The 25,910-nt window shown below is 38.7% G+C and overlaps 1 protein-coding gene across 1 annotated transcript in view; it reads left to right on the top strand.

Moving 5' to 3' along the window:
* Positions 1-25,910, top strand: part of PRKDC (protein kinase, DNA-activated, catalytic subunit) — a 204,104-nt gene that overhangs the window by 51,352 nt on the left and 126,842 nt on the right. Inside the window, exons 28-36 of the mRNA XM_043601034.1 lie at positions 7,817-7,911; positions 9,616-9,715; positions 10,837-10,970; positions 14,936-15,190; positions 18,910-19,133; positions 19,858-20,069; positions 20,496-20,628; positions 21,066-21,221; positions 22,057-22,260. Coding sequence (XP_043456969.1) covers positions 7,817-7,911; positions 9,616-9,715; positions 10,837-10,970; positions 14,936-15,190; positions 18,910-19,133; positions 19,858-20,069; positions 20,496-20,628; positions 21,066-21,221; positions 22,057-22,260 — 1,513 coding nt within the window. The remainder of the gene's footprint in view (positions 1-7,816; positions 7,912-9,615; positions 9,716-10,836; positions 10,971-14,935; positions 15,191-18,909; positions 19,134-19,857; positions 20,070-20,495; positions 20,629-21,065; positions 21,222-22,056; positions 22,261-25,910) is intronic.

Here is a 25,910-nt window from a genome sequence, read left to right as displayed (position 1 = left end):
TATGTATCAATGTATTCATATATCAGACATTTAGTTAATTATGTGTCAGATGCTGTGCTGTTTTCTGGGGATTAAAAAATGAATTGAAATGCAGTTTGCATTCAGGAAGCTCAGAAACTACTGAGAAATACATACAAATACATACATACAGCAATATGTACATACAGAAATACATGCAAACAGCAGTCTTGTAAATGCAACAGAAGACAATCCAGGGTCTTTTGGAGCACAGAAGAGGAGTATCTAATCCAACTTGAGTAGCTTAAAGAAGTCTTCCTATAGCATTTATACTTAGATGAAACTTAAAGGATAAATGGGAATCAGCCAGAGCATTTCATATCAAAGGGATGGGGTAGAGAGAAGAAATAGGGTGGTATATAAGGAGATGAAGACATTTTATATTTCTCAACTGTGGAGTTTGAAGTTTGGAAGGGAATATAGTGAGACTGGCCAGGAGCCTTGGTTTGTAGAGTTAAAAAACATAGGTCACTTCTAGTGACAACAAGTCCTTGGAGCAGAGAGCTGCATGGTTAAATTTCCTTCTAAAATTCACCTGCCCATAGCTATATGGAGAGTGGATCTAAGTGACATAAAATGGGGCCAGGACACCAGAGAAGGGGATGTTTCAAGAAGTCCAAGAAAAAGATCATTCGTCCCTGACCTAAGGTTGTAGTAGCGTTTATTCATTCATCTATTATTACTTACTAAGAATATCGTATGCTAGTGATGTAAAGACATAGCTAGTGATATGCTATGCTAGTGATATAAAGATATAGCCATTCATGAGGGTTGCATTTGAAAAAAGAGGTAGATAATAATTAATCACATAATTATAAACTTGTTGCTGAAGTCAGTTCTTTTAAGTAGTGGTAGATGATTACTACATAATCTTATAATGAAGAACCTAGCTTTGTTTGGTCCAGATTGCTTCTCTCAGGAAATGGCAGTTAAGATATGAGGGAAGCAATTGTAAAAATAAGATAGATGATAGAGGTAGAGACATGATGGATATAGATGGATGAATAGGAATCTCTGTTTGTGTTTATGTGCACATGCACACTTATATGAAAATTGACTAGAATTTGAAGCCACTAGGTTATTTTTATCATTTTAAACTGTGAAGTCTATAGGTACAGAAGAGCGTTTAAAAATAAGTGTGAATCTATCACTATTTTCAGACGACATGATACTCTATATAGAAAACCCTAAAGACCACCAAAAAACTATTAGAGCTAATAAATGAATTCAGTAAAGTTGCAGGATACAAAATTGATATACAAAAATCTGTTGCATTTCTATACTTCAGTAACCACTTACCAGGAAGTGAAATTAAGAAAACAATCCCGTTTATAATTGCATCAAAAAGAATAAAATACCTAGGCATAAATTTAACCAAGGAAATGTAAGACCACAGAAAACCGTAAGATGTTGGTGGCAGCAACTGAAGAACACACAAATAAATGGAAAGATACAGCATGTTCATGGATTGGAAGGATTTATATTGTTAAAATGTTCATACTCCCCAAAGCAATCAATATTTAGTGCAATCCCTATCAAAATTCTAATGGCATTTTTCACAGAAACCAAACAAATGATCCTAAAATTTGTGTGGAACCACAAAATACATTGAGGAGCCAAAGCACTCTTGAGAAAAAACAAAGCTGGAGGCGTCATGCTGCCTGGTTTCAGACTATACTACAAAAGCTGTAGTAATCAAAGCAGTGTGGTATTGGCATAAAACAGGAAGATCCATGCAACAGAATAGAGAGCCTAGAAATAAACACAGGTAATCATGGTCAATTAATTTTGACACAGGAGCCACGAATAAACAGTGGGAAAAGGAGAGTCTCTTCAGTATATGTTGGTGTTGGGAAACAGGACAACTGCATGCAAAAGAATGAAACTAGACTGTTATCTTACACCATACACAAAAATTAACTCAAAATGGATTAAAGACTTGAATGTAAGACCTGAAACCGTAAAATTCCTGGAAGAAAACATAGGTGGGTAAGCTGTTTGACGCCAGTTTTGGCTCTGACTCCAAAAGCAAATGCAACAAGTGCAAAAATAAACATGTGGGACTACATCAAGTAAGCTCTTGACAGGAAACCATCAATAAAATTAAAAGGCAACAAAATGTGCTCCGTATCACTAATCATCAGGGAATGCAAATTAAAACCACAATGAGATATCACTTTACACCTGTTAAAATGGCTACTATGAAAAAGACAAGTAACAAGTGTTAGGAAGGATGTAGAGAAAGGGGAACTCTTGTGCACTGCTGGTAGGAATGTAAATTAGCATAACGACTATGGAAAACAGTATGGAGGTTCCTCAGTAAGAATAGAAGTACCATATGATCCAACAATTCCACTTTTGGGTATTTATCCAAAGGAAATGAAACACAAATTCAAAAAGATATATGCACTCCTATGATTACTGCAGCATTATTTAAATTAGCCAAGATATGAAAACAGCCTAAGTGACCAACATGGATGAATGGATAAAGAAAATGTGGTAAATGGATATGATGGAGTATTATTCAACCATAAAGAAGAATGAATTCTTGCCATCTGCGAAAACATGGATGGACCTTGAGGGCATTATGTTAAGTGAAATAAGTCAGACAGAGAAAGACAAATACCATATGATCTTACTTATTTGTAAAATCTTAAAAAAAAAAAAAAAAAGGACAAGCTCATGCAGTTGGTGGTTGCCACAGGCCAGGAAGAGGGGTAGGCAAAATGGATAATAGAGGTCAAAAGGTACAAACTTCAGTTATAGAGGCATACCTCATTTTATTGTGCTTTGTTTTATTGTTCTTTACAGATACTGCATTTTTTAGAAATTGAGTTTAACTATTGGCTCTATTTTTCCAACAACATTTATTTATTTTGTGTCTCTAAGTCATGTTTTAGAAATTCTCATGTTATTCAAACTTTTTCATTTTTCCTGTATTTGGCATGGTGATCTCTGATTGATGATCTTTGATGTAACTATTGTAATTGTTTTGGGGTGGCAAGAACTGCCATATAAGACAACCTAATTGGTAAAGTTGTCTGTGTTCTGACAGCTTCACCGACTGGCTGTTCCCCCATTTCTCTCCCCCCTCCTTGGGCCTCTGTCTTCCCTGTGACACAACAATATTGAAATTAGGCCACTTAATAACTCTATAATGGCCTCTAAGTGTTCAAGTGAAAGGAAGAGTTGCATGTCCCTTGATTTAACTCAAAAGTTAGAAATCATTAAGCCTAGTGAGGAAGGCCTATCAAAAGTCAAAATAGGCTGGCAGCTAGGCCTCTTACATCTGTTAGACAAGTAGTGAATGCCAAGGAAATGTTCTTGAAGGAAATTAAAGCTGCCACTTCTGTGAACACTTGGATGATAAGAAAGTGAACCCGGGTTATTGCTGATATGGAGAAGGTTTAGTGGTCTGGATAGAAGATCAAACCAGCCACAAAACTCCCTTAAGCCAAAGCCTAATCCAGAGCAAGGCACACTTTCTTCAGTTCTGTGAAGGCTAAGAGAGGTGAGGAAGCTACAGAAGAAAAGTCTAAGCTAGCAGAGCGTGTGTGAGGTTTAAGGAAAGAAGCCATCTTCATAACATTAAAGTGCCAGATGAAGCAGCAAGTGCTGATAAGTTATCCAGAAGATCTGGCTAAGATAATGAAGATGCCCATGCTAAACAACAGATTTTCAATGAAGATGAAACAGCCTTCTATTGGAAGAAGGTGCCATCTAGGACTTCTGTAGCTAGAGAGGAGTCAATGCCTGGCTTCAAACAACAGGCTGACTCTCCTGTTAGGGGCTAACCTAGCTGGTGACTAAGTTAGAGCCAGTGCTGATTTACCATTCCAAAAATCATAGGGCCTTGCAGAGTTAGGCTAAATCTACTCTTACCTGTGCTCTCTAAATGGAACAGCAAAACCTGGATGCCAACACATCTGTTCACAATCTGGCTACTGAATGTTTCAAGTCCACTGTTGAGACCTACTGCTCAGAAACAGATTCCTTTCAAAATATTACTGCTCAGTGACCATGCACCTGGTCACCCAAGAGCTCTGATGGAGAGGCACTGTGAGATTATATGTTTTCATGACAGCCACACAATATCCATTCTGCAGTTAGTGGATCAAAGAGTAATTTTGACTTTCAAGTCTTTTTTTTTTTTTTTTTTTTAATAAGCTTTATGCCCAGTGTGGGGCTTGAACTCACAACCCTGAGATCAAGAGTCACATGCTCCATTGAGCCAGCCAGGTGTCCTGACTTTTTATTTAAGAAATATATTTCATAAGGCTATAGATGCCATAGAGAGTGATTTGTCTGATGAATCTGGGCAAAGTAAATTGAAAGCCTGGAAAGAATTCACTGTATTAGTGAATTCGCATTTCTTTATTAAGAACATTCGCAATTCTTGGGAAGAGGTGAAAATATCAACACTCATAGGAGTTTGGAAAAAGCTGGTTCCAGCCTTCATGGATGAGTTTGAGGGGTTCAGGACTTCACTGGAAGAAGTAACTGGATGTGATAGAAATAGCAAGAGAACTAGAATTAGAAGTGGAGCCAGAAGATGTGACTGAATTGTTGCAATCTCATGATCAAACTTGAATGGATGAGGAGTTGCATCTTAGGGATGAGCACAGAAAGTGGTTTCTTGAGATGGAGTCTCTTCCTGGTGAAGATGCTGTGAAGATTGTTGAAATGACAACAAAGGATTTAGAATATTACATACACTTAGTTGATAAAATAACAGGCTTAGAGAGGATTGGTTCCAGTTTTGAAAGAGGTCCAACTATGGGTAAAATGCTACCAAACAGCATCACATGCTACAGAGAAATTGTGTCTGAAATGAAGAGTTAATCGATGCAGCAAACTTCATTGTTGTCTTATGTGAAGAAATTGTCATAGTCACCCAGCCATGAGCAGCCGTGACCATGACCCTGACTGTAGCAGTCAACACTGAGACAAGACCCTCTACCAGCAAAGTAATTATGACTTGCTGAAAACTCAGAAGATGGTTGGCATTTTTTAGCAATAAAGTATTTTTAATTAAGTTATGTACAATTTTTTAGACACAACACTATTGTGCTCTTAATATATAGTACAGTATGAACATAACTTCATATGCCCTGGTGAACCAAAAAATTCACTTTACTCCCTTTATTGAGATCATTGCTTTCTTTTGGTTGCCTGGAATCAAACTCATAATACCTGTGAGGTGCCATACTGTAGAGTATGGTGACCATAGTTAATAATACTGTATTGCATATTTCAAAGTTGCTAGGAGAGTAGATTTTAAATGTGCACGTCACAAGGAAAAAGACTTTGTATGTTATGGATGTTGACTAGACTTACTGTGGTGATCATATTGTAATATACACAAAAATGGAGTCATTATGTTGTGCTCCTAGAAGTAATATAATGTTGTATGTCAGTTATGCCTTACTTAAAAAAACTGTGTAAAGTTTGTTGAATAATAATAAAGCAAGTTCTTGTATACTCCTACCTAGGTTAAGAAATAGAGTATTTTCAGAATTTTATACCCTCCTCTGCACTGAACTAATCATTCTTCCTTTATATTACTTATTCCCCTTTCTTTTTTGTTTCATTTTGTGTGTATGTGCCCTAACGGATATACTCTTGCATTTTGAAAAGCTGTGAAGGTCAGTGTTTTCATTGTTAGGTGAAGTATCCTGGGATAATCCGCTCCGTGGAGACTAGTTGGCTGTAGCTCCATGAGAGATTACAGGAGCCCATTCCAAGGAAACAGAGTGACAAGGTTCATGTCGGTTTTAGAAAGCACAGCTCTCCAGAATGGTGTGAAGTAGACCGCTAGCTGACATCAGGGAGAAATATCGTCTGAGGGTGTGGACTGCCCTTGAATTGCAGCATCTCACTTCCCAGGAGATGTCAGGAGCTCCATCCCCCATATGTCAGGAGCATGTCAAAGCAAAATTCTCTTGTGGGATAAATGAGCACTGTCAGCTGATCCAGGCTGAAATTGGACAGAAGAACTTCACCTGATCATGGCAGGCCAGGTTAAGAGTGGAATTTGGGCCATATTCCTTCCAGGTTGAAAACCCATAGGGGCACCTGGGTGGCTCAGTCAGTTAAGCGTCCGACTTCAGCTCAGGTCGTGATCGCGCGGTTTGTGAGTTTGAGCCCCGCACCGGGTTCTGTGCTGACAGCTCAGAGCCTGGAGCCTGCTTCAGATTCTGCGTCTCCCCCTCTCTCTGCCCCTTTCCTGCTCATGCTCTGTGTCTCTCTGTCTCTCAATAATAAATAAACGTTAAAAAAAAAATTAAAAAAAAAAAAGAAAAACCCAGAATAATGGTGTTTTGGTGGAGATGGCCGTTAACCAGTCTCTTTCTTGGGTCTCATGTCTGAATCAACTTGTGTCTCCTCTTGAATATCCCCCTTTACTTCTTCCTGTGTTTGATCTTTTGTTTTCTTTTCCTCTGTTGTCTTCTTTTTTGGATATTCTCATTTGTTGGATCACATTCCAAGAGGCTTTTTGAGAGAGGTACATGAGAGACAAATTTTTTGAGACCTTGCATGTTGAGTAATATGAAAACAAGTTCTGTCTCCTTTCTGCATGCTGGTAAACTGTTTTGCACACCTTTCTTTGGAAGCACAGTTCTGAGTTATCATTTTGTCATGCCATTTCTCTACTTACCTACTTTTACCTCATGTTGATACCTAAGCTATTGAACTCAGCCCGGCCTTCCAAGACCTCCCCAACTTTTTCAGTGTCATCCCCAAACTGCTGTTCCAAATGAACCTCTTTACTTACAGTTCTGCTCATTTGCTTGCTGTTTCCTGTGTTTTCCATCTTGCTTCCACGTCTTTGCCCCATAGCATACATTTATTGGTACTGTCCTTTATTTTCAGTGTCAGGTCTGGGTGTGCGACACTGGGAGATGTGGAGCTTGTAGAGTTCTGACGGGCCCTGCCCCTCCTAGGATTCAAACTTAAAAAAAAAAAGAAAGAAAGAAAGAAAGAAAGAAACGAGTTCAGTACTCCTGCCAAACCAAACACCAGTTAGTAATTCTTACTGTAAGGGTTCCATCTTCCAGCACCTCGCTCCAGTTCGTTTGCTCCAGGAACGCGCTTCTTTCCAGTGGGCGGTACAGTGACCCAGCACTTCATCACACAAGTAGAACTTGCAATTCATACTTTTCTCTGAACTCCTCTAAGATTTAGTGCCTAGCCCTGTCACTTTATACTGAATCATTTACTGTCCTGTGTTATTAAGGGACAAAATTTCCAGGGAGAGACCTGGCCTCTGCCTTTCACCCGCCCATGAGTTTACCCTTTATAAGAAGATGGTCCACAGACACTGTTGACTGAATTAATTATTTCCATTTGCCTGACGTGGTTCTAAAAGGCTTAGTGTTTACTGTTGATGTTAACTTACTTTTGGATTGGATGAGAGCTTTTGAAATTCTTTGATTTTTGAAAGAATGTGGATATGGTATGAGATCTTCTTTTCTATTAATTTTAATGAGGTGTGTGGAAGTGTGGTCAGAACAGTGGTTCCAAGGTTATGTGCTATGAGCAGTTCCACAGATGGAAGGGTACTTGTATGCAGAGAAAAAGCCAGTACCGCTTTTTTTGGTTTATGTAGTTTTTGATCTGCTCTTGAGGAAGTTTTCTTCTTTGAAAAGCATTTGTTGTCACAGGTTTTAAAACATTTGAGCCATTTTTTAAAGACAAATTTAATTTGTGTATTTTTTTGATAACACTTTTTTCCTTTGTCACTTCTGCTTTATTGTTTTTCCTAGAATATTGAAGTTCAGTACTCTTTATTTTACAGGGAAGAAGAATCTCTAGTAGAACAGTTTGTGTTCGAAGCATTGGTTATATATTTGGAAAGTCTGGCCTTAGCACACACAGATGAGAAATCCTTAGGTAGGTCTTACCTGAGCTTTTTGTTTGCATGCCTCTTGTTAGCCTGACACGTTTTCAAGAGCTTTTCCATTCAGGAGTTAAGCCTCAGGTAGTTCTTCATAAGATGATGCTTTTTTTCCTCCCGTCTCCTCATTTAGGATGATAAGTGTGAAGGGGGGATATGCCCCTCCAGTACCTCTAATGCAGTTTGTGTAAGTCTTCAATGCTCACCGCCTCTAAGACTCACCTTGTGCCCTTGGTGGCCACTGAGCTTGACCCCTGGCTGGTCAGAGATCCCACCCAGGGCAGGTGGGACAGTTTTATTGTGCAGCTCCAACGAAGCCAACCAATTACTATGACACAAAATGTGAGAATATACGATTGCACCATGTAAAGAAAGCTGGTTGTAATAGCCACTGAAAAGGGGAATATAAATCTCATTACAAGAATGTTATAAAGCTATTTCTACCATAATTAAGAAATAATGTAAAATAGTCAGAAATAGACTTACTATGAGAGTAATAGATGGTCGTTTTTACAATTATATTCTGTCCTGTAGTCAGTATGAGTATTGTGGAATTTCTGGGCTGGAAGGCTTCTTAGACATCTTACCAGAGAACGTAAGTGACTGCTGTAGCTTACATAGCTGTGTGTGACAGAACTTCTCTTTGACTTACTCAGATTTTATTTTCTGTTGTTTTCTGTTTTTTTGAAAGACAGGTTGAGCTCTATTATCCTTCATGTTGATAGCCTGCTATGGGTAAAAATGCTTAAAATTTGACCCTTGCGATCAAAGAGCTTAAAATTGCTCTGTTTATCTTGACATCTTATATAGGTGTATTTGTCAACAAGTGAAACTTGACTCTTAAAAATCACTGCCATGTTTTCAAAGCATAGAAAGAAAACTTTTTCTTAGTAATAGAACTCAGGTTGGGTAAGGCTCCTTTCCTAAATAACCCAAGATGTTTGTGAATGGTTTTACTCATTTGCTTTGATTCTCCTTCAGCGCCTGTATTAAGCTATAATACAAGTGGGTTTTTTTTTTTATTTAAAAAAAATTTTTTTTTAATGTTTACTTTTGAGGGAGAGAGTGTGAGTGGGGGAGGGTCAGAGAGAGAGGGAGACACAGAATCCAAAGCAGTCTCCAGGCTCTGAGCTGTCAGCACAGAGCCCGACACGGGGCTCGAACCCACGTGAAATCATGACCTGAGCCGAAGCCGGATGCCTAACCAACTGAGCCACCCAGGTGCCCCTAAGCTATAATATGGTTTAACCTACATACAAAGAAGGCGAGGTCAAGGAATTTATAACCCCTAAATAATAGCCTTAAGTTGAGGTACACAGGATCTGGCCTGGCATGCGGGTTTTGTAATGCCTGTACAGTCCTCCACCTCAGATCCATTATGTGAGTCTGTGCTTTGACTGGCTGAGGGCTGCTGGAACAGTTTCTTAGTAGGTACAGTGTTGCTGTGTGTGAGTGTGTTTGTGTGTTTGTGCATGTGCACTATACTCTCCTGCAGTCTTAAATGTGGGTTTCGGTTTTGTTTTGGGACAGTGTAAATCGTTTATTTAAATTTTGTTTTCTGAGGGATGAAACGATATTAACTCTATTGTAAAATTACCTTTTTAGTTAAAAAATTAGGTCGATAAATGTATAATACCAATTTATTAACAATAACCAGCTATATAACTCCTTTGGAAATGTATTCTTATACTCGAGAACAGGTACAATTCAGCAGTGTTGTGATGCCATTGATCACCTGAGGCGTATCATTGAAAAGAAGCATGTATCTTTAAACAAAGTTAAAAAAAGACGTAGGCCACGGTAGGTGATATTGCTTCCTTTTTAAATTTTTTTCCAGCATAAAACTAATTCTCAGTTAACGAAAGAAAATCTGGAAGGAATGTGTGGAAGCATAGAGAATTTAAGGAATGTGGAAATGTGGAATGTGTGGAAATAGGCGTAGTCAATTTCTAGGACACTAAAAACTTTGTGTTTGAAAATGCTTGGTTTAAGGTATAAACTTGTAACTGAAACATTTATTTTGAGTACAGATTTGGTGTGGAATTAACTTGACTAGAAAATGCATGAACTATTGTAGAGTAAATTTGAAATATAAGAACTGAAATATTGAAATGGTAGCATTTTAACAGTCATGGAAATTTAGAATTATGAAATGAAGCTACCTAAAGCTAAGACTGGCTTATTAACCAGTGGTAGCCAGTCTTCTCTCTTTCCATTCTAGCAAGGTCTCCCATCAGGATGGGATGTGCCATGCATCAGCCCCTCTAGATCTGTGGATCTGTGCGGGGTGTCCGGGATGTCCACTGGCTGCTACCACTGTGTAGAATATTGGCACATGTAAATTGGATATTAGTATTTCCTCTGTTGTTTTAAAATTGATTCTTTCAGATCCTGTTGTTACCTTTTGACCTCTCTAGATCATTGGTTCTCAATCTGAAGCAGTGATCAGAATTACTTGAATGTTTTGTTAAAACACAAGTTGCTGGGACCTGGCCCCAGAATCTTCCAGCAGGTGCAGAACAGGGCCAGTAATTTGCATTTCTGCCAAGTTTACAGATATATTGATGCAGCCAGGTCAGGGGCCACAATTTGAGACGCACTACTTTAGGTCTCAGATCCCCTTTTGTTTTAAGGTACATTGAAAAGGAAACATGAAAATATTGGTGCTGTTGTTTTAAGAAATGTTTTTAAATTTTTTCCTCAAAAAAAATTGAAGATAAGCAGCATTTAGGACCTATTTAACCTGTGCCATTTTGATTGTATGCTAATGATAATACATTAAAAATAAATTGAATGCCTTTTGATGAGGTTTCTACATGTATTAGTATGGCAAAATTGAGTATATGATTTCTAGATTCTTGGGTTAGCTAAATGCTAAATGTTGGGGCGTGCATTAAATATAGTATGTCGTCTCCACATAGAGGATTTCCACCCGCGGCATCATTGTGTTTACTAGATGTGGTCCACTGGCTGTTAGCCCACTGTGGGAGGCCCCAGACGGAATGTCGACACAAATCCATAGAACTGTTTTATAAATTCGTTCCTTTACTGCCAGGTATTGTGATCTTTAAGTCTTCTAAATTATGGGTTTTGCTTTTACCAGTAGTTTAGAGATGTGTACTTATTTAAAATGTAAGCTTTCCATTATTCAGATGAATGTAACAAATGTTCCTAATAAAAAGATAAGTATGTTCAATAACCATTATGGATCGTTTGCATGGCAAAGGGTAAACTAGGGGCTGTGCGTTTCACAAAGATTTACAGAAAGAAAGAAAAAAATGCTAATTTGATGTCAAATGATACAAAGGAAATAAATTTAGAATATCCCAGTATCTTTTTTATTCTACTACATTTTTGCTTTTCTATCTCATTTAAAAGAAATGAAGAAGAGTTGGATAACCATTGTGGTTGTCAACATGATACTCAGTTAAGATTTAGAAATTTTATTTATAGTTAATGAAATACTGCAATGTTTTTATTTCACCATGTGATTAATGAGAAATTGTTAGACTCCTAAATCTGAATGATCTCAGATTACTGTGAGATTAAAGGAAAGCAATGAGCTTGTGCTTATTAAATAACTATTACACTAAGTCATTAAATTGTACTTATAGTCTGGAAATAATTACTAAATTTCTTAGGAATAAATGTATTGTTCTGTTTTCTCCAGTAAGTCCAAACTGAGGTTTGGGAGCGTGGGTCTAGGGAAGCTGTGCCTCAGGACAGACCCAGGCCCTGGCTTCCCCCTGTAGAGTGCACTGTGCACGAGTCCAGAACCAAGATGTGCTGTGGTGCATGTGTCTGGATAAGAAAAGTGACAGTGCACTACAAATCATGAGAAAGAGACAGTCTTTTTAGAAAATGGCGTAGAGTACTACTTTGGGGCTTTTTCCTCATGGAAGAAGAGGTGAAAATTACTTGGTATAGTTCTAAAACTTAGAAGATTATACATTTTTTATACTATGGAATATATTATGTTGTTATATACTATAGATTTATATAGCATATATTACAATTCTATTTGTACTACATATACTATTTGGTATACAAACATGTAGTATATATTTGCTTATTGCCTCTAGTTAACAAAGTTAGTTTCTTTTTTTTTTAAGTTTATTTTGAGAGAGAGAGAGAGAGAGAGAGCATGACTAGAGGAGGGGCAGAGAGAGAGGGAGAGAGAGAATCCCAAGCAGGCTCCATGCTATCAGTGCACATCCTGATGTGGGGCTTGAACTCACAAACTGCAAGATCTTGACCTGAACCGAAACCAAGAGTTGGCCACCCAGGTGCCCCTGCAAAGTTAGTTTTCTTACGTTGTCATTGTCACAACAGTCCTGTAAAGTCCATGAAGATTGGATGAGGTGGAGAGGTGGGGCATGTTTTCCTTATTTTTAAAGGAAACTTCAGCCCAGATATTATGTCAGTGGAACTAGTTGGCAGACCCGTCCTCCCTCCAGGTTGGGTCTCTGGCTCTCCTGTAGCCCACACAATTTCCAGTGACATCAGCTTGACTGATCCCATACATTTCTGTTGTTCTTAACTGCCTACAATAGGGACCTCACATATTTTCACTGAAGTAAGTGGAGCTCTGCCTCTCAGAATTGTTTCCGTTACACAAAGCATGCCAAGTAGTAGGTGAACCTTGGCCTATTGCTGACATATACTTTGCATAAAAGGGATGAGCATTCCTTGGCTTATCTCCTCTGTGCCCTCCAGTTGTGCTTCCACCTCTCTCTCTGCTATATTTAACTCCTAGTGGTGTTTTGGGTTTTTGTGAAGGTTTTTAAAAATTCCAGTTAGTTAACATACAGTGTTGTATTAGTTTCAAGTGAATAATATAGGGATTCAACACTTCCATATATTACCTGGTGCTCAGCAAGCCAAGTATACTCCTTACCCGCCACCTGTTTAACTGATCCTCCCTCCCCACTTCTGTCTGGTAACCATCAGTTTGTTCTCTGTAGTTAAGAGTCTGTTTCTTGGTTTGCTTCTCTTTTTTTCTCCCCTGTGTTTATTTGTTTTGTTTCTTAAATTCGACACTTGAGGGAGATCATATGGTATTTATCTTTCTCTGACTTACTTCACTTGGCATAATAGTCTCTAGCTGCGTCCATGTCATTGTAAATGGCAAGATTTCATTCTTTTTTGTGACTGAATAATATTGATACCACATCGCTTCCTTATCCATTCATCAACCAGTGGACACTTGGGCTGCTTCCATATCTTGGCTGTTGTCAGTAAAGCCGCCTCCAGTGATTTTTAAGGGACAGTGTTAAGTGTCTCTTTATTGATTGATTGGTTGGTTGATTGACTGAGAGAGCGATGCAGTGGGGGCGGAGCAGAGGGAGAGAGAGAATCTCAAGCAGGCTTCACACTCAGTGTGGAACCCGATGCGGGGCTCGATCCCATGACCATCGGATCATGCATGATCTGAGACAAAATCAAGACTCAGCTGAGCCACTCTTTAGTGCCCTACAGGAGTACACTGTCACCAGGTGTGCTAGGTAATGACATGTGCAGGCATGTCCCTATGACATGTGTCAGGGGCTTCTGACTTCTGATGTTCATGTTGGATGGAAAGCCAGGGTCACAGCAGCTATAGTTTTGAGGAGGAGACTGAGCAGGCAGGGATCTGGGACAATTCCCAGCAGTCGGAATATGCTTTCCCAGGCCCATCCGTTCTCTGTGTTCCCTTGTCCTCTCCTTTCTCTATGCCTGTCTTTCTCTGTCCTTCCTGTACTTTCTCTTCTATGACTCTTAGCTAGCGTGTGAGAGAGAACTTAAATATTATTTTTACCCATTATTAGTTTTATTTTCTTTGTCAGTTTTTAGTGAAAATAATGGAAAGTTTGATGTTTCTGTCTAAAACAAACCCTGAAAACATGATATTGAATCTTTGCTTGTATAGCTAATAGGTATTTTTTTTAACACAATAGGGAAACTGTTTCTTACTACATCAGAAATACTTTATTGTTTTGCATTCTTCTTTAACTTCATTAGAATCAGGATGATTTGACCTTTTGAGAGTCCCTGATTTCAGAGCATGCAAAATAAAATTTAATGTTTTTTCATTTTCAGTTTAGAAAATGATTGATACCTGAAAGAAAAGATGTCTTTTAAAACAAATAATTTGAGTCTTTTATTTAGCAAAAACTGCCCTTACTGTGTGATATTATAAGCACTTTTTCAAATATTAACTACTTCATTAATCTTTGAAGGAACCTCAAAGGTAAATATTGTTAAGATGAGAAAACCGAGGCACAAGAGAGGCAAGGTCCACACAGCCAGGAAGTAGGATGGGAACTTGAGAGTGGCAGTGCTCTTTTTGTGTTTATTCTTTAAATTACTCCTGAGAAAAGGGACAATAGTTTTCAAGAAAAAAGGCAAGGGAAAGGATAGGACATTTATAGCTGTGCAAATGTTATCCGGCCATTTTTATAATGTTTAAAGTAACTGAAGAGAATGGCTTTTGTGGAAAGATCTTGGCAGTAATTACAGTGAACCAAGTTATGATTCCTATGGTTAAAAAAAAAAGATTATCCCTTATCATTCTGAAATGTTACTGCTCTGGTAGATGCTTCATATGGGACTTTTATGGAAACTATATTTGTTTTGTTTTGTTTTAATTTTTTTTTTTAACATTTATTTATTTTTGAGACAGAGAGAGACAGAGCATGAATGGGGGAGGGCCAGAGAGAGAGGGAGACACAGAATCTGAAGCAGGCTCCATGCTCTGAGCTGTCAGCACAGAGCCCGATGCAGGGCTCGAACTCATGGACCGTGAGATCGTGACCTGAGCGAAGTCGGACGCTCAACCGACTGAGCCACCCAGGAGCCCCTGGAAACTATATTTGAAATACTCTGATATTGCCAGCCTGGTTCTGCTCTGGTTCTTTTTGTTAACATATCCTACTTAATTCTAGCTTTATTATTGTTTATTATTATTATTTATTACAGTGATTAATTTTAATCATGCGAAAGTCATTTGTACGTGTGTTTTAATCTTGTTTCTTTTTTAAGGCAACAAACCACCTTCTTTGTGGCTGAAAGAGATTCTCAAGAGCAAAGATCCTTCCTTTCTCATAAACATGTTTGAGGGGGGTGGAGGAGGCTGTGGCCGGCCGTCAGGCATCCTTGCTCAGCCCACCCTCTTCCATCTGCAAGGGCCGTTCAGCCTGCGAGCTGCCCTGCAGTGGATGGACATGCTTCTGGCGGCGCTGGAGTGCTACAACACCTTCACTGAGAAGAAAACCCTCGCGGCACCTGAGGTCCTGGGTGGGTAACACCTATGCACGTTGCTGCGGTCCAGTTCTGCCTGGAGCCATTCCAGGCAAAAGTGCAGCGGGGTCTTTGACTAGGCAGATGCCCCTGTCAGCATCATAGTTAACAAGGGCGATAAGAGGAGCGTTTATTCCGTCGCTGCGTTATCCTTTAAGCTCACGTAAGGGCGAGAGTCTGGTGCACACGACTGAGGCCGTGGATACCTGTCTGGCGTCTGTACTTCTTTTGTGTCCTGAACAGGTTCTTGATGGCCCTCTTACCAAGTGGCCTTCTGAGGCTGTCATTTGCTTTAGCACATTACAGGAGTTCTTCCTGGGCACCTGGCTGGCTCAGTCAACAGAGCATGTGACTCTTCGTCCCGGGGTTGTAGGTTCGAGCCCCTTTTGGGTGTAGAGATTACTTAAAAATAAAATATTTTTAAAAAAAGCGTTTATCGGGGCGCCTGGGTGGCTCAGTCGGTTAAGTGTCTGACTTCAGCTCTGGTCATGATCTCACTGTCTGTGAGTTCGAGCCCCACATCAGGCTCTGTGCTGACAGCTCAGAGCCTGGAGCCTGCTTCAGATTCTGTGTCTCTCCCTCCCTCTGCCCCTCCCCTGCTCATGCTCTGTCTCAGTCTGTCTCAAAAATAAATAAAAACATTTAAAAAAATTTAAAAAAAGTGTTGATAAAATAAGAGTTCCTCCTAACATGAGGCTCTGTGATCTTATGTTTCTGAGTAGCATGTCTTCATTTTTCTTGCATTTTCCTATTCCTTAGTGTTTTTACTGTAGTATGATGATAACAGTGTTGTTTGCAAAGGATAGAATGCAGTGTGGAGTGTTTGGTGTGCTCCTTGGCCCGTGCCGGGAAGAAGGAGATGGCAGCCTCCATCCTTCACGTGATCTAAACGGGACCTGGGAAAGCGGGGGGTGGTTCCTGGGAGGTGCATCTCTGAGAATACAGCATCTGCAGCCAACTGTAGCTGACAAGTGCACTCTAGGCTTCAAGGTTCTCTGAGCAGGCTGTTTGGGGTGTCCACCGAAATCCTCTCTCGTGGGCTAAATATCCAGCTTGCCACTCAGAACATGATATGTTATTTCAATGATTTTCAGTGTAGACAGAGCATCCATTCTGGTAGTGGTGCTGGTTGGCTAAAGGAACTACCAGTCTCTCTTTAATTCTGTCAGAGGTGAGGTCTGTGTCTTGGGGATTTGGGAAAAAGAACCAGGTTGTCTTGTCTTCTTTTAGCTTGAGAAAGTTGGAACCAAACATGGTGGGGTGTGTGTAATGTGTGTGCACGCACACACACTGGGGTTCCGGAAAACAGATTTTATACCATTTTGAGAAGATCTGACTCTCTAGTATGGGATTCTGCATGATTCTAGTATGGGATTCTCAGAGGGATAGGTCAGAAAAGTTCTGAAACTTTAAAAATAGCAATAGTAGCTATTCAGTTGCAAATAGTACCTTAAATTTGTTGTTGTTTTTTTTTAATTTTTTTTTTTAACGTTTATTTTACTTTTGAGACAGAGACAGAGCATGAACGGGGGAAGGTCAGAGAGAGAGGGAGACACAGAATCGGAAGCAGGCTCCAGGCTCTGAGCCATCAGCCCAGAGCCCGACGCGGGGCTCGAACTCACAGACCGTGAGATCATGACCTGAGCCAAAGTCGGATGCTGAACCGACTGAGCCACCCAGGCGCCCCTAAATTTGTTGTTTTAAGAGATCTCGTATATCATTTTGAAAATTTAAGAAAACAAAAAAAGTATAGGAAATATGTAAAACCTAATTGCATTCCCTAGTGACAGACACTAAGACAGTTTAGTGTCTACTTTTTAAAACTTTTTCTATGCGTATAATATATATATTAAAAAATTTTTTTATTTTTTAACATAATGGGTCATATGCATGCCTTGCTATAATTTGATTTTTAAAATGAAACTTAACTTTAAAAAAAGTTTTTTTAAATGTTTATTTTTGAGAGAGACAGAGACAGAATGTGAGTGGGTTAGGGGGAGAGAGACAGGGAGACACAGAATCTGAAGCAGGCTCCAGGTTTGAGCCCGATGCAGGGCTCGAACTCACTTGCTGTGAGATTATGACCTGAGCTGAAGTTGGACGCTCAACCGACTGAGCCACCCAGGTGCCCTGAAACTTAACTTTTAAACAGAAAGTTAACATACTGGATGTCTTTTTATGGCAGTGTATATACCCTGAACTAATTTAAATGACCGTGTAATACTAAATAATGCAAATGTGTCACAATTAAGCAGTCTTCAAACTGTTTTATTTATTTACCTTGTGAGGAGTGGGAGACATTAAAAACAACGTACCTTCTTTCAAACTTGACCAAAAAAAATCCTCTTTGCTTTAAGTAATTGAAAAAATTAATTTCTGGTGTGTGTCGTAAATGTGGGCATTTAACATAAAATTGTTAACATTACTTAAAAAATGTATTCAGTGGAGGCTAACTACTGTAGAGATTTTTTGTTTAACATCTTTATTTTTATTTAATTGCTTTAAAATAGTTTTTTATGGCAATTTTGCAAAGCTCCTGAATTATTATTACTGTTCCATACCCTTCACATTTTTTATCCTAAGTATCATGTTATTATGCTTATGTTTTTATTTACTTATAACTCTACGTCTTTGCAACAAAACCGTCTACCTGTTACAAGTTTCTTCTGTGTTGGGTTATCGTGGCCTTTGTTATTAGGGCACATTTTGTGTATTACCACCATAACAATATAAATATAATATTTTGATAAATAATTATTATATATAAGAAGTAAAATTATATGGTTAGAATTTTGTTTTTGTTTTGTATAGGTTTTACTAAGAAAAACTTACCTAAATGAGTGCCATATTTGAATAATGCTAAAATGTTCATTTTTTTTCACATTTAACATACCTGTTAATTAGAATGTGTCATACAGCACATTGTTCATTGAATTTAAGGATATTTGGTGTTTGAGAATGAAATTCTTAATATATTTTCTCTCAGTTCTTTTGAATAGATAGTGACCTGTCATCAGAATTATTTTTAATGATCTGTCAAGTTGGCAATTTGATGAACTAAAATTTTATGAAAACAAAGAATTGGAAACCCTTAGACTCATAAAAGGATTTCTTACTCGTCCTTGTCTTTGCTCTCTCTTTCAACATGTACACCACTTTTTAAAATTGTCCCTTTGTTTGGGAGGTCTTTACACCTGGTATAAAAACTATAGTGGGACTGAGGAGAGGAGAAAGGTGTTTTATCTTCCTTCCTGTAAGCAAGACTGGGGTGATCATAAAAGGAGTGGAGATGGGAGAGGAGAGCCAGCACCTTTGTGTTTTCAGAACGGCGACTTTTATGAAAAAGTCCATTTGGGAGTTCATGCAGTTGTTTCCATAAAAAGACCACTGCCATGATTTGTCTCTCTTGCCCCTTTGAAGGATATTTAGGTTGTTTCTGTTGTCTCATTATTAAAAGCTGCTAAAATGAAAATCCTTACAAGCACATCTTTATAATTCTGCCATTATTTCATTAGGATAAAATTTTGATGCTGGATCAAAGCATATGAGCTTTTTAAACATTTGATAGAAATTGTCATAATCTTCTAAAAGCTTTGTAAGTTTGAATTTTGACTAAATGTATATCATGCCTATACTTAAAGAAGGAATTTTGCGTTAATTTTAGTGGATTTGGAAGGAAGCATATGTTAATATTTGAGTGTAATTTTTATTTCTAGGTACTGAAACACAGTCTTCACTTTGGAAAGCAGTGACTTTCTTTTTAGAAAGCATTGCTATGAATGATATTACGGCAGCAGAAAAGTGCTTTGGCACTGGGGCAGTAGGTCACAGACCCAGCCCCCAAGAGGGAGAAAGATACAATTACAGCAAATGCACAATTGTGGTCCGGATTATGGAATTCACCACAACACTGCTCAGCATCTCCCCAGAAGGCTGGAAGGTAGGGTCACTGGCTGCTGGTCTTTTAGTTTGAGGTCAGCACCTGTCACTGGAAGAATACTTTCCGGTACCTATTAAGAGTGATTTTGGCTTCCTTAGAAGTTCCCATTGCTGTAGGAGTTATGTGTTCTCAAAAGTAATAAAATGCAGCGTTTTTATCTTACTGTGTGAATAAAGTACAAAATAGTTTCTCTAAATGTTCTATTGGATATTGCATTTTATGCTATCATCGATCAAACATTTGCCTTAGGAAATGTACATTAGCAAATATTTGTAAATGTATCTGTGAAGCTTATTATATAAACAAAGTCCAGTCAGTCCATCCAGTTAATACATACTGAGTGCCTACTGTATGCAAGGCTGAGTGCCTACTGTATGTAAGGTACAGCATTGCCCTAAACCAGGAGCCATAGAACTATGGTCCACAGCCCACTTCCCACTTGCTGCCTGCTTTTGTAAGGAAGGTTTTATTGGAACACATCCGAGTCCATTTGTCCATGTATTGTCCATGGCTGCTTTCATATTATAATGGCAGTTCGTTAAGTAGTTGCGGTGGAGACCATTGGGTCTACAAATCCTAAAACATTTATTGTCTGACCTTTACAGAGAAAGTTTGACAACCCCTGCTTCAGCCAGGCAAAAATTCCCAGCTTCATGGACCTTACACTAGTGAAAATCTAAATGCTGACTCATGGATGTGTTTTTATTCAAATCATCTTTTGCAGCTCCTTGAGAAGGATTTACGTAATAACACAAACCTTATGAAACTCTTGGTGAAAACCCTGTGTGAGCCCTCAAGCATAGGTTTTAATATCGGTGATGTCCTAGTTATGAATCGTCTTCCTGATGTTTGTGTGGACCTGATGAAAGCACTAAAGAAGTCCCCGTACAAAGACATCCTGGAGATGCACCTCAAGGAAGAACTAACAGCACAGAGGTGGGCATTCAGATCATGCTTGGGATCAGTGTTGTGCACTTTAAGGTTGCAGTGTATTCTGGCAGCCACACGTGTGGCTGCTGTAGTCCCATTTCCTAGAGTAAAGGATCTCATCAGTGGGGTGTTTGACGCAGAGAATCTCATTAGTTGTTTGAAAATCATCTATTTAACAAATGCCTCCCCTGCGCCTTATGGTAAGCAAGTCTCAGGTGTGGCTCAGCCCCATGTTGATTTCCATGGCTGGATTAGTGCCTGGGCCCCTTGTTCAGTGTTAACCTGTGTTTGCTTTCCCAGGTCACATAATGAATTTGAGTGTCAGGCAGTTAACACATTTATAACAGAACACACACGGTTTTTTTGGTGTATCCTGCTAATTTGGTGAGCTAGCACTCATCTAGTTTCTTTTTGTTTTTCTCAACATGGCAGCATTGAGGAGCTTTGTGCCGTTGACCTATATGGCCCTGATGCTTCTGTGGATAGGGCCAAGCTGGCTTCTGTCGTGTCGGCTTGTAAACAACTTCACAGAGCTGGTTTTTTGCATGTTGTCTTACCATTTCAGGTAAACAGAGCCAATGCGTTTTTACGTTTCTCTTAGTTGATTAACATAAGCAGTCCATTTCCTTGTATATATGTGTGTTTCACACATCCTGTATGTATGGGATATGCTGAAATGGGAATTACATAATGACTTGTTCCAGATGTGCTGACTTAGACTACAGATATACAAATTTATAAGTGTAAAATGAAAATAAGGACATGTATATTTCCCACAGCCTTCTGAAGAACTTTGGAGACTGCTATTGTGCCCTGTGGCTAGGCAATATAAATGAAAAAATATAACATGCAAAGCAAAGTTGAGTGAAAATTTTCCTGACAATTAGAAGGTAGTTGTCACTGTTAATGACCATGGATATTTTTAATTAATGAAAGGTATGAAATTGTGTGTTTTTATAAAATATCTTAGTGCTGGATGTTTTAGTATTGACTTTATTTTAGTCTGCAGATCAGTATTCTGTTGGCACAAAACTTCTTTCCCTGGTTTATAAAAGCATTGCACCTGGGGACGAACGACAGTGCCTTCCTTCACTAGACCCCAGTTGTAAGCGACTAGCCAGCGGACTTCTGGAGTTGGCCTTTGCTTTTGGAGTACAGGTAGGAACAGCAGCTGCACGCTGTGCTATCCTGCTGATGGAAATATATAGCTCATTCGTAACATGTTTCTAAAAACAGGAATTTAGTTGGAATTTAGTTAAGTTCTTAGCTCCATAAGTACTTTAATAGATTTACATGATCTGACTTACTTTCTAAAAGGTTTTTTAGATAAAAGAAATAGGATAAGATTTTTCTTAAACTGGGGTTTTGTCTATCCCACTTTGTTTCCAAAAAGACTTTAGAGGGCAGAGAACATTTTGTGTCTATAAAGCTGGACTGATAACACAGTGGCTTCCTCTCCCCCTGTCCTTAGTGATCTTCAGATGGCTGATTTGGGAGCACCCCTGGAGGATAATTCCAGAGGCACCACAGAAAGATATCTTCATGGCTTTTTGAACCCTATAGGGCTGGCCTCAAACAGTCTCTGCTGTAGCTGAGATCTGTTGACCAGTCCTATGTGTTCATTCCTTCCAATCTGTCCTCCCTTCTCCTGTAGCAGAAAGCTCTTCTTTGCCCCTTTGTTCACTCAATGTCAACAAGTTACGTATTTAAATCGTCTAAAAGTACTCTTACTATCCTGTCTCCTCAAAGAAACAACAAGATTCTCTGGGAATTTGGGGGAAACATGAGTCAGGGAAGATTTCTTTCCCAAAATGAAACCTAGAAAGTACAGGGTCATTGAAATGCATATAATTCAGACTTGAACCTAGACCTTCAAATATGAGGTTCTCTTTAGACCTTACCGTGTGATTTTCCACTGTCAAAGTTAGCAGCTTCCCAGGAGTCTTTCTATAGCAGGTACCTTATCATCGTACCTTTCCTTGCTTCTTCACAGTGCGAGCACCTTGTGAATCTTCTCCTGGATACAGCAGTGTTGTCTCTGCCACCCTCAGGAGCGTCCCAGAGAAACATGGCCAGCTTCTGTCACGGGGAGTATTTTTATAGCTTGTTCTCAGAGACAGTCAACACTGAATTGTTGAAAAATCTAGATCTTGCAGTATTGGAACTCCTGAAATCGTCTGTGGATAATCCCAAAATGGTAATGAAATTTTTATTTTTTATCTTTATTATTTTTACTATTTTTTCTTGTAGCAAGAATTACCATCAAACTCCACACATTGGTCCAGAGACCCTTGTGGTGTTAGCTAAAGACTTGCTCCTGTAGCACACTACCTGCACTTGTGAGTTCTTTGTGGAATTTTTATTTAAATGAAGTATATTTTCTTGTATAATGCTTATAAAAAGATTGCCATGTTCTTGAAAATTGTCATTAGAACAAAACAGGATCTCTTCCTGGAAGGTTTAAAACTTTTGCCAGTGTTTGAAAACAAAATCAAAGGGAAGAAAACACAGCTTTTATGAACAGTTAATAATGTTAAATGGATGTTGAAACGTGGATTATTGTTTCTAATCTCTCATTCCCCCAGAATTTCTAGGCCTAATATTACAAGGCACAGTTATGTAGGATGTTGACTTTTGTGAAGAAATGGCGTTGGAGCTCCTAAGCCCGTCGTGAGGCCTGAGCCCACCTTTGTGTTTGCACCAGCCGCCAGTTGGTCCCGTACATTCAGTCTCCTTTCTATAGTTACGGTCCTTTCACAGGTTGGCACAGAGAGCCGTCATTTCCTGTGCAATCCTACTGTAGCCCACTAGGCCCCCTCACATTGAACCTTGGAGCTCAGTGTTTAGTATATGTTGACTTTGGTTTGTTAAACTTGTAAAATTTTTAAATTTAACCCACTCTGTAGACAGTCAGGAACTGGAAACTATTGGGAATGGCCATTTTAAGGGAGAGTACATAATTTCCTATTGAATTAAGCTTTTATTCCAAACAGTGTTTGTCTGTTGTAGGAGAGTACTTTGTGTCAGATTGTACTAGGTATTTATGTTTTTTAAAGTTAGAAATGAACTTTTAATAAGTAGAACGTTTTGATCTCTGAACCTATTGAGGCTTCTGGTGAAGGTGATGGATAAAAGCCATACACATTTATCTCCACTTCCTCCTCAGCTCCCTCTAAAGTGACAGAAATGGGTTTGTGGTGGTTTTTTTTTTAAAACACAGTCTTAAAAGACACAGATTAAAGGAGAAAAGAGAAGAGAGACAACACTTTGGAAGCTATTTCTAGCAAAAGGGCAAGTCGTAACAGACTTTGGGATCCAAGAAAGCTGCAGTATGACATAGCAGTGGGGAGACAGACAGCTGATCTGTGCTGTAGAGCCTAGGCTTTCTTGGGTCTGGCAATAGAGTCCCAGGCCTCCAGAGTACCAAGAGCAGGATGTGAAGGAGAGGCCAAAGAGGGGAGGACTGTGTGAAATGTAGCTGTCCCCTGCCCCCCTGCTAGGTTACCTGGCCTTGCCTTGTCCTCAGGGGATTGATCCTTCCCCACTTGAGGACACTCGGGGCAGCCAGATTTCTATAAGGGATAGGTATCTCTGTGCTGGGGCACCCTAGGCAGAGCTGAGTGGAGGATGTCTTTTTTGTTGTTTATTAGGGAAAGACCTGTAATTAAGAGTAGAGTCATGTTCTGTATGTAACACCAGTATTAGAGTGATGAGGTAAAGTTTGAAATACTTGGCACCATACGCAAAACATTTTATTATTCCACAAGTGAAAACTCTGTTTTGTATTTTAATCTCTCAAGTTTAATTTCAGTTCTTGAACTCTTCTGACCTTTGTCTCCCACTAGTATTTTTTTTTTTTAACATTCACTTATTTTTGAAAGAGAGAGAAAGGACAAACAGGGAGGGGCAGGGGGAGAGGGAGACAGAGGATCCGAAGCAGGCTCCTTGCTGGCAGTGGAGAGCCCAATGTGGGGCTTGAACTCATGAACCACAATATCATGACTTGAGCCAAAGTTGGATGCTTAACTGACTGAGCCACCCAGGTGCCCCTCCCACTAGTATTTTTGAACAACCAAAATGTTTCTGGTGTGTGCTGATGTTTTGTATTTTGCTCATTTTTCTGTTGGGGTGAACCTTCTTATTAGTTTTTAAGGGGTTTTTGTATATGAAGGATAATATACCTTTTCGCAAAAGTCCTTTTTCCTACTGGCCATTAATCTTTCAATCTTACTTGGAGTGTTTGTTCTCTACAGAAGTATTTAATTTATTATAATTAAATTTATTAATTTTCTTTTCTGAAAAGCACCAGTCTGTTCTGTGTATCTTTGAGTTCTATTTTGTAGATTCCACGTATAAGTGATACTTTTTTTTTTTTCTATCTTTTTTTTTTTTAATCATTTTTTTTTTAATCTTTCTCTGTAGGACCTATTTCACTTAGCGTAATGTCATCAGGGTCCACCCCATGTTGTGACAATTGGCAGAATTTTCTTTTTTTTAGTGGCTGAATAATATTCCATTGTATATGTATATGCCACATCTTCTTTATTCATCTGTTGATGGACACTTAGATTGTGTCCATGTCTTTGGCTATTGTACATAATGCTGCACTGAACATGGGGGTGCAGATATGTTTTCTAGGTTGTGGTTTCCTTTTCTTCAGATGTATACCCAGAAGTAGAATTGCTGGATCAAATCATACTTCTATTTTTAATTTTTGGAGGGACTGTCACACTGTATTCCATAGCAGCTGCACCAGTTTGCATTCCCAACAACAGTGCACAAGAGTTTTTCTTCATATCCTCGACAACACTTTTGTCTTTTTGATGCTAGGTGTTCTTACAGGGATGAGATGATATTTCATTTACATTTTCCTGGTGATTTTGATGCTGAGCACCTTTTCATATACCTTTTGACTATCTGTCTTGTTTGGAGAAATGTCTAATTCAGTTCCTCTGCCCATTTTTAAATCAGATTGTTTAATTTTTTGCTGTTTAGTTGTAGGAATCCTTCATGTATTTTGGATATTAACCCTTATCAGATGCATGATTTACAGATATTTCCTCTCATTTTATAGCTTGCCTTTTCATTTTGTTGATGATTTCTTTTGTGTGCAGAAGCTTTATAGTTTGAATGTAGTTCCACTTGTTTATTTTTGCTATTGTTGCCTTTGCTTTTCATGTCAGATCCAAAAAAAATCATTGCCAAGACTAAAGTCAAATAGCTTATGCCCTAAATTTTCTTCCAGGAATTTTATGGCTTCATATCTTAAGTTCACGTCTTTAACACATTTTGTCTTGATTTTTATGTATGGTGTAAAATATGTGGCAAGTTTCATCCTTTTACATGTTGCTGTTTAGTTTTCCCATCACCATTTATTGAAGAGAGTATCCTTTTTCCATTGTATCTTCTTAGCTCCTTTGTCCGTCATCATCATATGACTCCTTGCACATGTTCGTTTCTGGCCTCTCTATTCTGTTCCATTGACCTATGTTTTTATGCCAATACTATACTGTTTTGATTACAGCATAATGCCTCCAGCATTGTTGTTCTTTCTCAAGATTGCTTTGGTTATTCAGGGTCTTTTGTGCTTCCATACAAATGTTAGGATTGTTTTATTTTTGTGAAAAATGCCATTGAAATTTTGATAGGGATTGTATTGAATCTGTAGATTGCTTTGAATGGCATCAACATTTTATCAATATTATTTTATTCCATGAGCATGAATATCCTTCCATTTATTTGTATCTTCAGTTTTTTTAAATCAATGTGTTCTAGTTTTCATCGTATAGGTTTTCAACCTCCTTGGTTAAATTTATTCCTAGGTATTTTATTGTTTTAGTAAATGCT

This window comes from Prionailurus bengalensis, chromosome F2, assembly GCF_016509475.1.
Source record: "Prionailurus bengalensis isolate Pbe53 chromosome F2, Fcat_Pben_1.1_paternal_pri, whole genome shotgun sequence".
NCBI lineage: Eukaryota > Metazoa > Chordata > Mammalia > Carnivora > Felidae > Prionailurus > Prionailurus bengalensis.
This window is presented reverse-complemented; position numbering and strand designations above follow the sequence as displayed.